A 14,360-nucleotide genomic window follows, 5' to 3' on the forward strand; every position below is an offset into this window, starting at 1 on the left:
TTCACACAGAGAAATCTGTCGTGACAAAAAGAAATATAAATATAAATTTGGTGTGATTTTTTTTTTCTTTTTTTGCTCGTTTTTTAATTAATTATCAGTGTTATTGAGTGTTATTAGAACTGTCTTGGGCCACGATTACATGTAAGAGGTGTTCTCAGCTGGTTGTTCATGTTAAGAAAGGGGGGTGGGGTGGGGGGGGGGCATTTCGTGTGATTTCTTTTATTGGTTGTGTGTGTATGGTATTGTTTGTTGTTGTTGTTGTTGTTGTTGTTGTTTAATGCTTGTACTTAATAACTTCTCAGCGTTATGCAGTGTTATTAGAACTGTCTTGGCTTGGACCATGATTACATGTAAGAAGGTGTCAGCTGGTTGTTCAAACTATCCTATTTCGTTTGTTTGTTTTGCTTGGCTTTGTTTTATTAATGAATCATCAGTGCTATGGATTGTTAAAAGAATTGTCTTGGATCACTACGCTTACCTGAATGATGTTGTTGTTTTTTTTGTTTGGTTTTTTTAGCTGGTTGAGGGGAGGAAGGGTTGCATTTTGTATGCTTTTGTTGCTTGGTATTTGTTTTGTTTTTGTTTTTTTTGGTTTTTTTTTAATGGGGAGTCTTGAATGCTAGATCTTTCGACCACACATACATGTAAGGAGCGGTAGCTGGTTGTTCATATCGAGGGGGTGGAAGGTTCGATTCTTCGTTATGTTTGTTGGTTTATGAACCAAGTCTGTATGCTGGATCATTAGATCACGCCTTGCCTACCTGTAGATGGTTTTGTTGTTGTTGTTGTTTTATTTTTGTTTTTTTGTTGTTGTTGTTGTTTTTTTAAGCTGGTTGAAAGGGAAGGTGGGGTCCGATTTCATATGCTTTTTGCTGCACCTTTTTTTTTGTGAGTGTAGGCGCCAGATCTTTGAACCACGCCTAAATGTCGGGAGTTGTAGCTGCTTGATCAAAGGAGGAGGTAGGGTTTTATTTCGTGTGCTTTTCGTTGCTCGTTTAATTAAGTATGAAAGCTAAATCAGTTGATCATGCATAGTCAGCTTGTTTGGGAGTGTTAACTGGGTTGAAGGGAAAGGGAGGGTTCGATTTCATATGCTCTTTTTTTTTTATTGCTTGTTTTTCATCAAGTGTGAATGCTTGATCTAATAATTTTCGGAGGCGGTTCAAGCTCATGATAATTATGCTTTTGGAATTCGTTTTGATTTGGTCTGAATGCTACACAGCAGCCTATGAACGAAGAAGAAGAAGATAATGATGATTTTTTCTGGTTGCTGTTGACATTCAGTTTAGGTGGTGAAGTCAAAATGGAAAATAATTCTGGGACAGCGTTTTACAAGGCACCGACCCCATGACAGATTTTTTTTTTTGCGCTTTTTTTAAAAGCTTGTTTACCGTTTTATTATAAAATATTCTATAATCAGCATGCCTGGGCTATTCACCTTTTGGATCGCATGTGTACATATAATTATACAAACATGAAGGTGCATGTTTCCTTCATTTGGTTTGAATTATATTTAATGAGACTTTTCCTGCTCTGAAAAACTTTAATCTGGTTAACTCCCCCCCACCCCCACCCCCAGCCCCCCAAATATTATCAAAAACATTGTTGTTTACATGTTGGAGGAGGTTGGTGGGTAAGTTGAAATTGTTTTGTTTTTACATTCCTGGAGTTTTGGGGGTGGGGTTTGTCTTTTTTTGTTTGTTTTTTGGGCGTTTTTTTTCCCGTCAATTTCAAAGCCAAGGGTGAATTGAATTTGTGCTTCAGTGATGTCTTTTTTTTTTTCTTTTTCTTTTTCCAAATGTCCCATGAATAAACAAATAAAAGAGAAGCATTGGAGGCTTCAGCTCGTTTGAGATGTCACACCTTAAATCACTGCGTGCGTGTGTGTGTGCGTGTGCACGCGCGTTCCTCTGTGAATATATGTGTGTGTGTGTGTGTGTGTGTGTGTGTGACAGACGGGCAGAAAACTCAGATTGGAAGCCTTTGAGAGACGAAGAGGTATTTGGTGATATTTTGTGTCCGGAAAAGAAATTCACTACCGTGAATTCATGTTTGTCTGTCAAAGGACGCAAAGTTTCTTGACTGATATCGTTTGCATGTGACTCGAGTGTTGTTGTTTTTTTTCCAAGGGGAACAATTTTAATGCGATGTACCTACCTGCTTTCTGTTTATCAGAAAAAAACAAAAGAAAAACAAACAAAACCTATATTATTTCTTGCACAGTTTTCTTCACTCATTTTTTACTCCGTCTTGGAAGGTTTTGTTGTTGTTTTGTTTTGTTTTGTTTTGTGTTTCCAGCGCATTTAAAACCTTCCACTTTTCCTTCACAAATGCTTGTTCACATTTTTTCCACTCGATGACTGTTATGGGAGAATGACTTAAGATCCTTCTCCCCACCCTCAAAAAAAAAAAAAAGCTTTGCATGTGTGTCACCAAACACACACACACACACACACGAGAGAGAGAGAGAGAGAGAGAGATGAGCGTCCACAATCTGCAGACATCCTGAGAACCTGTATAACTCGCAGCATGGCCACATAACCAAATCTTTACACTGTACGCTGCTCACTTACACAATAAATTTACGTCAATGACTGTAAGTGAAATCTAACCTGCAGAGGCATTACGTGTTTTTTGTGTTTTTGGTTTTTTTTTGTTTTGTTTTGTGGGGTGGGGGGGTGGGGGGGGCGCAGAATTTTGGACATTTCTCTTTTTCTACACTTCGATAATGATTCAAATGCCGCTGTTGCACTGGGCTTCAATTCAGGTTGGGGGGGGTGGGGAAGGGTGTGGAAAAAAAGTACACCTCTGATGGGTCTCGAACACACGTCCTCCAAAACGCAACAGCCGAGTGGTTAGGTTAAAGCGTTGGACTTTGAATTAGTGGGTCTCGGGTTCGAATCTCGGTAATGGTGCATGCTGAGTACAGACGGTGAGGGTGTGGAGTGATGGGGGGGTGGTGGGGAGGCGGGAGAGATTTTTCTGATCTCCCAGGTCAACATAATGTGTGCAAAACTGTTAGTGCCTGAACCCCCTTCGTGTGTATACGCACGCACAGTATGTAATACGTACGTTAAAGATCCTGTTAACTCATGTAACCGTTCGGTGGGGTAATGGAAACAAGAACATTTATTTATTTATTATTTAAAAAAAAAAAATTGTGTGTGTGTTTGTGTGCGCGCGCGCGCTTTGAGTTGACTTCATCAAGATTTTGCGCCTTATAAATAATATAGTTTATGTATTTTATCTATTTGTTGTTTTGTTTTGTTGTTTTTTTTGTTGTTTTTTTTTTTGGTTATTTATTTATTTTTATTTATTATTATTATTATTATTTTGTTTTTTGTTGCTGTTGTTTTCCTCAAGGCCTGACTAAGCGCGTTGGGTTACGCTGCTGGTCAGGCATCTGCTTGGCAGTTGTGGTGTAGCGTATATGGATTTGACCGAACGCAGTGACGCGGCCTCATTGAGTTACTGATACTGATACTGATACTCCCGAAAACGGAGTATGGCTGCCTACATGGCGAGTTAACTAAACAAAACGGTCATACACGTAAAATGTTACATGCCTGTATATGCAAGTATAAATGGTGACTGAAACCTGACTGAGTGATGCTGGAAACGAATGATGAGCGCCTAGTGGCAGCCGTCAGTCGCCTCTACCCAGGTAGGCAGCCTGTTGTGCAAAATGACCCCGTGTTGGACTTCCATAGCAACATCGTCATCATCATCGTCATCCTCCTTCTCCTTCATCGTCATCAATATAAACAAAATAGTCTCAAAGTCTGTGACCTTTCATGCCCTGCTCTCATGGTGACCTCAGTTTCGATACCCCTCCACTTCCGTGCTTGGGGTGAGCCCTGTCAATGTCGTCAGTGTCGGCAGATTCATGGGGGGCTGTTGTTTGAGGGACGTGGTGGCGGTCTCCACTCTGGGAGAGACGCTCACTCAGTCTGGCTCCGCGACTAAGCCATTATTGTCGTTAGTAGGGGGCTTAGTAGGTGGTGTCCTAAGTACGTTAAAACAGAACAGGCACCACTGAACACCACCGAAGTGACTCAGCAGCAGTGCAGGGTCTCCTCTGGTGTGTGGCCTCCAGGCGACCTAACATCGATGGTTCCCTGTGGACTGCCGACGCTGGAACTGCGACGGACGAACCCGGGTGTGGCCGTGTATGGGGGAATCTAAATGAGCGGCGTGGGTGTAATGCCACTGAAACGGCGCAGATGATGGGGCAGCAAAAAAAAAAAAAAAGACCCCGTGTTCGTAAAGCGCTAAGAGCCTGGTCTCTGACTGAAAATAGGCGCTGTATTAGTCTCCATAATATCATCATCATCGGTCGTCAATCCGCAACGCTAATCACTTCGTCAAGTGGACTGATGGCCTAGAGGTAACGCGTCCGCCAAGGAAGAGAGAGAATCTTGAGCGCGCTGGTTCGAATCACGGCTCAGCCGCCGATATTTTCTCCCCCTCCACTAGACCTTGAGTGGTGGTCTGGACGCTTAGTCATTCGGATGAGACGATAAACCGAGGTCCCGTGTGCAGCATGCACTTAGCGCACGTAAAAGAACCCACGGCAACAAAAGGGTTGTTCCTGGCAAAATCCTGTAGAAAAATCCACTTAGATAGGAAAAACAAATAACACTGCACGCAGGAAAAAAATACAAAAAAAAAAAAAAGGGTGGCGCTGTAGTATAGCGACGCGTTCTCCCTGGGGAGAGCAGCCGGAATTTCACACAGAGAAATGCGTTGTGATAAAAAGAAATACAAACAAGAGAGGCAAGGCCTTCACGACTCACTTGTGACAGAGAGTAAAACACACAAGCTTTTTATGTATTGAGTATAATTTCAAAATGTAATGTTTAAGATGAGAAAGATCAGTTTAAAGCAAATTAAGTCCCCTAGCATTAATTAGAGTAATTTCCCTTTTTACTATCTGCACCAAAACGTTTGCAAAATAAATAAAACTTCCATGCTTAGCAAAAGAAGTTCCTGTTTGAACAAAAAAAATGATAATAATGACTGCTCTTGTTGTTGGGTCAGAATATCAGATCAAAGTGCCAAGTTTAGAGAATACAAAAAATATAAATATAACACTAAATGCAGTTTGCATATAATTAGGCTTCATTATTTTTTATTTTTTTTGTGCCCATCCCAGAGGTGCAATATTGTTTTAAACAAGATGACTAGAAAGAACTGAATTTTTCCTATTTTTATGCCTAATTTGGTGTCAACTGACATAGTATTTGCAGAGAAAATGTCAATGTTAAAGTTTACCACGGACACACAGACACACACACACACACACACACACACACACACAAAATACAAACAAAAAAGGCAGACGGTTGACACTGGTTTTTTTTTGGTTTTTTCTAACTGGTTCACACACACGATGAAAGACACACACAACAATACTTTATTCATATAAAATCATATATCCTTCGTAATTACAGTTGATCAACATGATCCTGTGGGGAAACTTCATCAAATTATAAACTTTGATAAACATTGGTTCACTTTATCATAATGGAAGTATTTGCCAATTTTGTTTGTTTTGAGGTTTGGGTTTGTTTTGGGGTTTTTTCATCATGACTGCGTGTGTGTGTGAGAGAGACAGAAAGAGTGTGTGTTGTGTGTGTGTGTGTGTGTGAGTCAGTGCATGTGTGTGTGTGAGTGTGTACGTGTGTGCAATAGAGTACAGTGAATGTAGTTTACACACATTATACACCCTTAACAACACACTAAGTTAGTGATTGTTTTTGGGGGGGTTGGGGGGGGGGGGGGGGGGGGTTGGCACACACACACACACACACACACAAAAAGAATAATACCTCAAGAAATAAATATCACAGTTCATAACATGCATATCACAGTACATATTTGACTATTATTAGCAGACAAGGGGAGAAAAAAACAACAAAAAACAACTCCACATATAATGCATACATGATGCATCTCTTTTGGTGCAGGAAGGAAGCCGCGAAGAAGAACACCTTCATGGTTTGTCCATCTTCTTCTTGACGAATTATGTTCACCACAATATAGCCTGCAATTAACCGTTTGCCGAGTCACTATTTACAAAAAAAAAGGAACATAGTTTAAATGCCATACTTAGTTTCAATGCGCTTGGCATGCTAACAGGCATGTTTCTGGTATAAAAACACCGAACACACAGACACAAAGGCATACAAAACACACACAAATGCGCGCGCGCGTTCACAGAGATTTGACTGACGAGAGTGGTTATAAACAATGGACTGAATACCGAAACGCTACCAAACACAACTGCACACACATGCCCTTTGCCCTCGTTAAGGTGAAGGCTGAAATGTGTGAGAGGAAGCAACTCGATTGGTCAACCTGACATTCACGGTCTCTCAAGGGAAGACAATAACATGCTAATCTGAAGACAGATCGTAAAATATATGTTGGAGTTATTTGACTGACCATTCAAAGTTGAAAGGATTGGCCAATGATCTGTTAGAATTTCTCCTCTCACCTCTGTTCCCCCTCCCCCACCGCCTTACCCACCATTCTTCTAAATTTTCTTCTTCTTCTTCGTGTTTTTCTTTCTATTAGGCCAATTACTCTGGTGATAATAAGTTTAATCTCATGTTAATATTGATATTAGCATTATTTTACTATATTATGTACTGTTTGTTTATTTGTTTTATTTCATTATTTCATTACTTACTGTTTATGAATGTTATTTGATACAAGTCATAATATGGTTCATCAGCCGTCATGATAAAATTGAAGTGCAACGTTGTGAGCACAGTATAAGCTTTAATTGCATTGTAATCATGTGTATTGTTGAATAATTAAAGATTATTTAAACCAAGACAGATCAAACCCTAAACGAAGAATACACACACACACACACACACACACACACACATATATATATATATATAATACAATACTAGTCTCTGACATGATCAACTTATACTTCTTCGTTCGTGGGCTGCAACACCCACATTCACTTGTGATGCACACGAGTGGGCTTTTACGTGTATAACCGTTTTTACCCCGCCATGTAGACAGCCACACACCGCTTTCGGAGGTGGGCATGCTGGGTATGTTCTTGTTTCCATATCCCACCGAACGTTGACATGGATCACAGGATTTTTTAACGTGCGTATTTGATCTTCTGCTTGCCGTATACACACACGAAGGGGGTTCAGGCACTAGCAGGTCTGCACACTATGTTGACATGGGAATCGCCACGACTCAAAACACAGCCCAATACTACTGCTCACCACACACACACACACACAGAGATGGTTGATGATCCGACCATCGACATTAGCGTGGACAGGAAACCACTGTTCACTACAACTCAAACACAACTCAAAATACAACACAATACCACTGACTCCACTCTGCACACAACACAGACGCTGACCGCTTAACTACCAGATCCACCCTCCTTGAATCAATGCGTCCGGCAGAAGAACAATCACTGTGCGTCGTTTCAGGGGAGGGCGGAACCTGCCTCCTGTCCGGGCGTCAACTTTCCGTTTTGTTTATTCTTCTTCTCCTTTTTTTTTTTTCCTTCCTCCAATAATTAATGTTGATCTGAATTTCTTGCCACTTTAAACCTTTCCTTTGACCACTCTTCCTAGCTATCCCTTGTTCGCTTTCGCTTTACCTTTCAACTGAACAAGGGACGGCGCCTTCTGGGAGAGATGCTCAATGGAAAGGATGTGCCCTGCCACTTCTAACTCCGCATACACTGTTACATACATGCACTAGGTCAACAAAACCACTGGCATGTAAACAAATGTAAACATTAAAAGGGAAGATAGGGTCGGCCCATTGTTATGATACAGATGACAGATCTTTTATTCATTTATTTATTTATTTATTGGGTTAAGATAGATGAGGAAGAGAGAGAAAGCTTCAATATCAAACAAACAACTCACACTAGGGCAACAATAAACCCAGACAGATGTAATCACTTGTCATACATGTTTAGAATGCATACATCAGAACACTAGAACATCAAAAAAACCCTGGCAAATGTACACAGACATCGAATATTCTTAAAAAGCATGCCTCAAGACACACTGGGGCAATTGCTGCGCCAGACGATAGGGGAAAGAATGAAAGTGATTAGTTAAGGTGTGTGGGGGAAAGTGGTGCATGAAAGGTAAATATGAGTTTGTGAAAGAAGTAGAAAAAGAAAGATGTGGGAAAAAAGAGGAGGATGGAGGTCCCACAAAAAAAAAAAAAAAAAAAAAAAAAAAGAAAGAAAAAAAAAAAAGAAAAGAAAAGAAAGTGGGAAAAAAGAGGAGGTTGGAGGAAAAAAAAAAAATTGCATGTTTTTCGACGTATATGTATTATACTAAGATGATTTCGATGATTATCTCACATGTAGAATCCACACACTCACATCAGAGCAAACTAAATCACAGACAACTGAAAACACATGCATAATGTTAAAATATTCACTGAAATTGTCCATGAAAACTGAATAATTATTCAGACAAAGAACTTAGTGTATTCGGAAGAATACTACTTTGAATACATTTAGATGTACTTACATATATTCATCGAAAACTGACATGTTATATAAAAAAATAAATAAATAAAAAAAAAGCGAAAGAAAACAGAAGGAAAAAAAACAAACACACAAAAAAAACCAAACAGATCCATCCATCCGAGATGAAACACTGCCCATCACAACCAACACAACTCAAGACACAGCCCAACAACAACACCACTACTGCGCACTACACGTACAGATGCTGAGCACTCGACTACCAGAACCCGACTCCGAAGCAGGGTCAAGGAACACCACCACTGACCACCACTGACCACTCCGCTACCAGATCCGACCGTCGGCATAGGCGGGGTGGGCCAGGCGGTAGGCGTGCCGCTTCCACGACTCCTCGGTGTTCTGCTGGATCAGCTGCCTCGTGGCGCGGTCCTCGGCCGCCCGGGCCTTCTGGCGGGCAGCCACGTCCCGTCTGCAGAGCACAGTGTGCAGGGTGAGTGTGTGTGTGTGGGGGGGGTGTGGGCTGTCCGTCAGCGTGGAAGGAAAGACAAGGGAAGGGAAGACAAGGGGAGGGAAGACAAGGGGGGGAAGACAAGGAGAGGGAAGACAAGGGGAGGAATGACAAGGGGAGGGAAGACAAGGGGAGGGAAGACAAGGGGGGGAAGACAAGGGGAGGAATGACAAGGGGAGGGAAGACAAGGGGAGGGAAGGCAAGGGGAGGGAAGACAATAGGAGGGAAGACAATAGGAGGGAAGACAAGGGGAGGGAAGACAATAGGAGGGAAGACGAGGGGAGGGAAGACAAGGGGAGGGAAGACAAGGGGAGGGAAGACGAGGGGAGGGAAGACGAGGGGAGGGAAGACAAGAGGAGGGAAGACAAGGGGAGGGAAGACAAGGGGAGGGAAGACAAGGGGAGGGAAGACAATAGGAGGGAAGACAAGGGGAGGAATGACAAGGGGAGGGAAGACAAGGGGAGGGAAGACAAGGGGAGGGAAGACAAGAGGAGGGAAGACAAGGGGAGGAATGACAAGGGGAGGGAAGACAAGGGGAGGGAAGACGAGGGGAGGGAAGACGAGGGGAGGGAAGACAAGGGGAGGGAAGACAAGGGGAGGGAAGACAAGGGGAGGAATGACAAGGGGAGGGAAGACAAGGGGAGGGAAGATGAGGGGAGGGAAGACAAGGGGAGGGAAGACAAGGGAAGACAAGGGGAGGGAAGACAAGGGGAGGGAAGACAAGGGGAGGGAAGACAAGGGGAGGGAAGACAAGGGGAGGGAAGAAAGACAAGGTGGGAGGGAAGACGAGGGAAGAAAAGGAAAAAAAAAACCAGCAGGGAAAAGGCAGGCCAGAAGCTCAGTTCATGTACCGTCTTGTGGGGCAACTGATTCACACACATCACAGTATCAACAAAGAGAGATGATGTAAAATAAATAAATAAATAAATAAATAATCAAAAACCTTAACACACACACACACACACACACACAATTACACACACATACACTCATATACAGACCCACACACACACACACACACACCCCTCTCCGCTACACATAGACCCCCAAACCCATCACACAAACACACACCTTGCTTTCTCAGAAGCCTCAGCGGACACAGAGTCCTCCACATTGACCTGAAGTCGGCTGATGGTGAACGGAGTCCCAAACACCTGTGCCTGTGTAACAATCATCATCATCATCATCATCATCATCATCATCTTCATCGTCGTCATCATCATCTTCATCATCGTCGTCATCACCTTCATCATCATCTTCATTATAGTTGTTGTTGTTGCTGTGATTATGATTACGATTATTGATATTGTTTATTTCTAATCTTCATTATCATTAGTATCAATATCATCATTCTCCTCCTCCTCCTTAATATCATTACCATCATCATCATCATCATCATCATCATCATCACCAGTAGTAGTAGTAGGCCTCCTTCGGTCATGGCTGACCATGGATAGAGTATATCCGACCTAATGTCTAACTGGGCTGCCTGCTTGGACCAAGCAGCGTCGCCTGTGACTGTAGAGACCGATGCGAGAGAGACCGTCTCTGTCTCAGCGGTCACATGTGTAAGCTGATGCTGGTCTGTCGGCTGCCGTCCCTTTTCTGCGAGCTCGCTTTTCTGCTGCAGCAGCTGACAGTTTGTCCTCACCAATCCGTAGCTGATTCTTGAGAGTGCTTCTCCATCTGTTGCGGTCATCTGCAAGGTCCCTCGCAGGACTCAGTGTTGATCTCAAGCGCCTTCGCGTCACGTTTGCAAACGTCTTTGTATCTCAGCTGTGGGCGGCCGATGCTTCTCTGCCCCATGGCAAGCTCTCCATCACATCCACAGTAACAATAATAACAATGATAACAATGATATTAAGAAGGAGAGAAGAGTGACGATACTGACAGTGATGATAATGAAGATAAGAAATAACCAATACCAATAATCGTAATCATAATCACAGCAACAACAACAACGACGACGACTATAATGAAGATGATGATGATGATGAAGATGATGATGATGATGAAGATGATGATGATGATGATACCTACAATGAGAATGATCATGATGAGGGTCAGATCATCATTACTGATAGTCACAGCTGTTATCATCATTTCACCACAATGAATGCAATCCCACACAGGAGAGACAGAGAGAGAGGGAGGGAGGGATGGAGGGAGAGAGAGAGAGAGGGAGGGAGAGAGAGAGGGAGAGAGAGAGAAAGAGGGAGCGAGAGAAAGAGGGAGAGAGAGAGAAAGAGGGAGAGAGAAAGAGGGAAGGAGAGAGAGAGAGGGGGGAAAGGAGAGAAAGAGAGAGAGAGACGGGGGAGAGAGAGGGAGAGGTAGAAAGAGAGAGAGGAAGGGAGAGAGAGAGGGAGAGAGAGAGGGGGAGGGAGGGAGAGGGAGAGGGAAGGACAGAGAGGGAGAGAGGAGGTGAGAAAGGGAGAGAGAGGGGAGAGAGAGAGGGGGAGGGAGAGAGAGAGGGAGAGAGAGGGAAGGAGAGAGAGAGAGACGGGGGAGAGAGAGGGAGAGGTAGAGAGAAGAGAGAGAGGAAGGGAGAGAGAGAGGGAGAGAGGGAGAGGGAAGGACAGAGAGGGAGAGAGGAGGTGAGAAAGGGAGAGAGAGGGGGGAGAGAGAGAGAGGGAGAGAGAGGGAGGGAGGGAGAGGGAGACAGAAAGAGAGGGAGGGGGAGCGGGGAGAGAGAGAGAGGGAGGGAGAGAGAGACAGAGAGAGAGAAGGAGAGAGAGTGACAAGAGGTCAGGGCAGGGAAAAAGTACCAACACACCAACACACCATTCCTCAGACCTGACGCCCTCCTGAAGGGGGCTCAGTCTGGAGACACCGTGTGACCAACACCAAACCTACTGCCCACCAAGCCCCCTGGATCCAGGCAGGACTTGGAGAGGATGGCGTCATTCATCAGACGTACAGAACTGACAATGTGCAGAGACGAACTGAAGAAGAAGGAGAAGGAGGAGGAGGAGAAAAAAGAAGAAGAAAAAGTCTGCGGCTGAGCCATTATTGTCATCAGTAGGGGGGGGGGTTAGTAGGTGGTGGTGTCCTAAGTACGTTAAATCAGAGCAGGCACCACTGAACACCACCGAAGTGACTCAGCAGCAGTGCAGGGTCTCCTCTGGTGTGTGGCCTCTTAGCGACCTGACATCGATAGTTCCCTGCGGACTGCCGATGCCGGGACTGTGACGGATGAGCCTGCGTGTATTTGTACTTGTATTTGTGTTTCTCTTCTTTTTGGGGGGCTGCTCTCCCTAGGGAGAGAGCACGTCGCTATACTGAGAGCGCCACCCCTTTTTTTTCTTCTTTTTTTTTTTGGTATTTTTTCCTGCATGCAGTTTTATTTGTATTTCCTATCGAAGTGGATTTTTCTACTGATTTTTTTTTTTTTTTTTTTTTTTTTTTTTTTTTTTTGCCAGGGACAAACAACCCTTTTTGCTGCCGTGGGGTTCTTTTACGTGCGCAAAGTGCATGCTGCACGCGGGACCTCGGTTTATCGTCTCGTCCGAAGGAGCTGTGGCCACGTATGGGGAAGACTCTGAATGAGTGATGCCACTGGAATGGTGCAGATAATGAGGGCAACAAAGATAGAAAGGAGAAAAAAAAAGCTACAAAAAACCAGAAGGAGGAGGAGAGGAGCAAGAAGGGTGACCTGTCCAGAGTGGTAGAGATCCATGGCCCTGTCCACAGAGGGCTGGTCACTGAACAACGCCCAGGCCGTCCCCGCGTTGTTCCTGCTGACTGGGTCCTGGCGGGGGGGAGAGACACACACACACATGCGCACACACATATACGCGCACACACACGCGCACGCACACACACATATACGCGTAGGCACACACACACAAACACACACACATGCACACACACACACACATACATGCCATGCACACATATACATACACACGCACACACACACACACAGACACGCACACACACACACACACATGCACGCACACAGCACACATGCATGTACGCACGCACACACACACATACACACACACACATATATATATACACGCATGTACGCATTCACGCGCGCACACACACACACATATGCGCGTGCGCGCGAACACACACACACACACACACACACACACACACACACACACACATGCACATACAATTTCAGTTCTTCTTCTTCTTCTTCGTCTTCTTCTTGATATTATCATCACCATCATCACCATCATCATCAAAGGATATTTCCACAGCACATAACTGCAGAGCACGAACAGGCTTTAAGGTGACACTAGGTTAACTAATCAAAGGTCAAAGGTCCCATTGCCTTTTGGGTCCATCGGGGCAGCAGTGAATTCATATAGAACAGAACAGAATAGAATAGAATAGAATAGAATATGTCTTTATTATCAAGTGTATCGGGGTCACAAAGATCATAGGGTGGGGAGATAGTACATAACAAGGTACGAACATAAATCGAAAATCACACACAAACATAATTTAGGACACATACATGCGCATATCAATATGAGAACTTGCACACACACACACACACACACACACACACACACACACACACACACACACACACACACACACACACAAACACACATATTTAAACATAAGCTGCGTATCACAAGTGGATGGGGCTGATGACTAGATCTTGAGGTAAATGCTTGTTGATTGTACAACTCTCTTCAAATCATACTGGATTTGTTCGAGAGACAGGGCACTGACTGCTTTGGGGGAAATAGCTATTGGCGAAGCGATTGGTTTTCGTCCTTATACTTCTGTACCGTCGACCAGAGCGGGGAGGAGTATCTCGAAAATCCCCCCAAACTGGATGTGATTCGTCCTGGCTGATTGATTTTGCTTTTTTTGATCCATCCACTTTGTCTGAGGTTTCGGTCAAGGAAAATCACAGAGCCCACATGTACCGAATACAGCTGTCACACACTCCTGACTGCCCGTGAAAGACAGGCCCACAAACCCCGGAGCACATCCTGCAGTCCTGCCCCCTGTATCAAGATGCACGGCCGCAGCAGTGGCAGACAAGCTCTGGGGCACCAAAGAAGACCTCATCAAGGCCACCACCTTCATTTCCAGCATAGGACTGCAAGTCTGAGACCATGATCACGGGGAACGCAGAAGAAGAAGAAGAAGAAGACAGAGCCCAAAACTACTTCCTCCGCCGTTTTAACCTTTTGCAACCCAAGTCGGGTATTCCACCCTGTAGAGTGAGGACGATCAGAATTAAGCACCTTATCCAAGGATTCTACACCATGGTAAAACGGGGCTTCGAACCCTGATATACTAGAAAGAGAATTTTACAGGTGCTTGAATTCAAGTCTAAAACCTCGTCAGTTGACTCTCTCAGACTTTGGTTCGATT

General features: G+C 44.0%; 1 protein-coding gene across 1 annotated transcript in view; it reads right to left on the reverse strand.

Annotated features, from left to right (window-relative positions):
- Positions 1-8,645: 8,645 nt before the first annotated feature.
- Positions 8,646-14,360, reverse strand: part of LOC143277925 (uncharacterized) — a 51,334-nt gene continuing 45,619 nt past the window's right edge. The window contains exons 21-23 of the mRNA XM_076582901.1: positions 12,664-12,759; positions 10,083-10,171; positions 8,646-8,972 (exon numbers count right to left, since the gene is read on the reverse strand). Coding sequence (XP_076439016.1) covers positions 8,828-8,972; positions 10,083-10,171; positions 12,664-12,759 — 330 coding nt within the window. The 3' untranslated portion in view covers positions 8,646-8,827. The remainder of the gene's footprint in view (positions 8,973-10,082; positions 10,172-12,663; positions 12,760-14,360) is intronic.

The sequence above is a fragment of the Babylonia areolata genome, chromosome 35 (assembly GCF_041734735.1).
Source record: "Babylonia areolata isolate BAREFJ2019XMU chromosome 35, ASM4173473v1, whole genome shotgun sequence".
Lineage (NCBI taxonomy): Eukaryota > Metazoa > Mollusca > Gastropoda > Neogastropoda > Buccinidae > Babylonia > Babylonia areolata.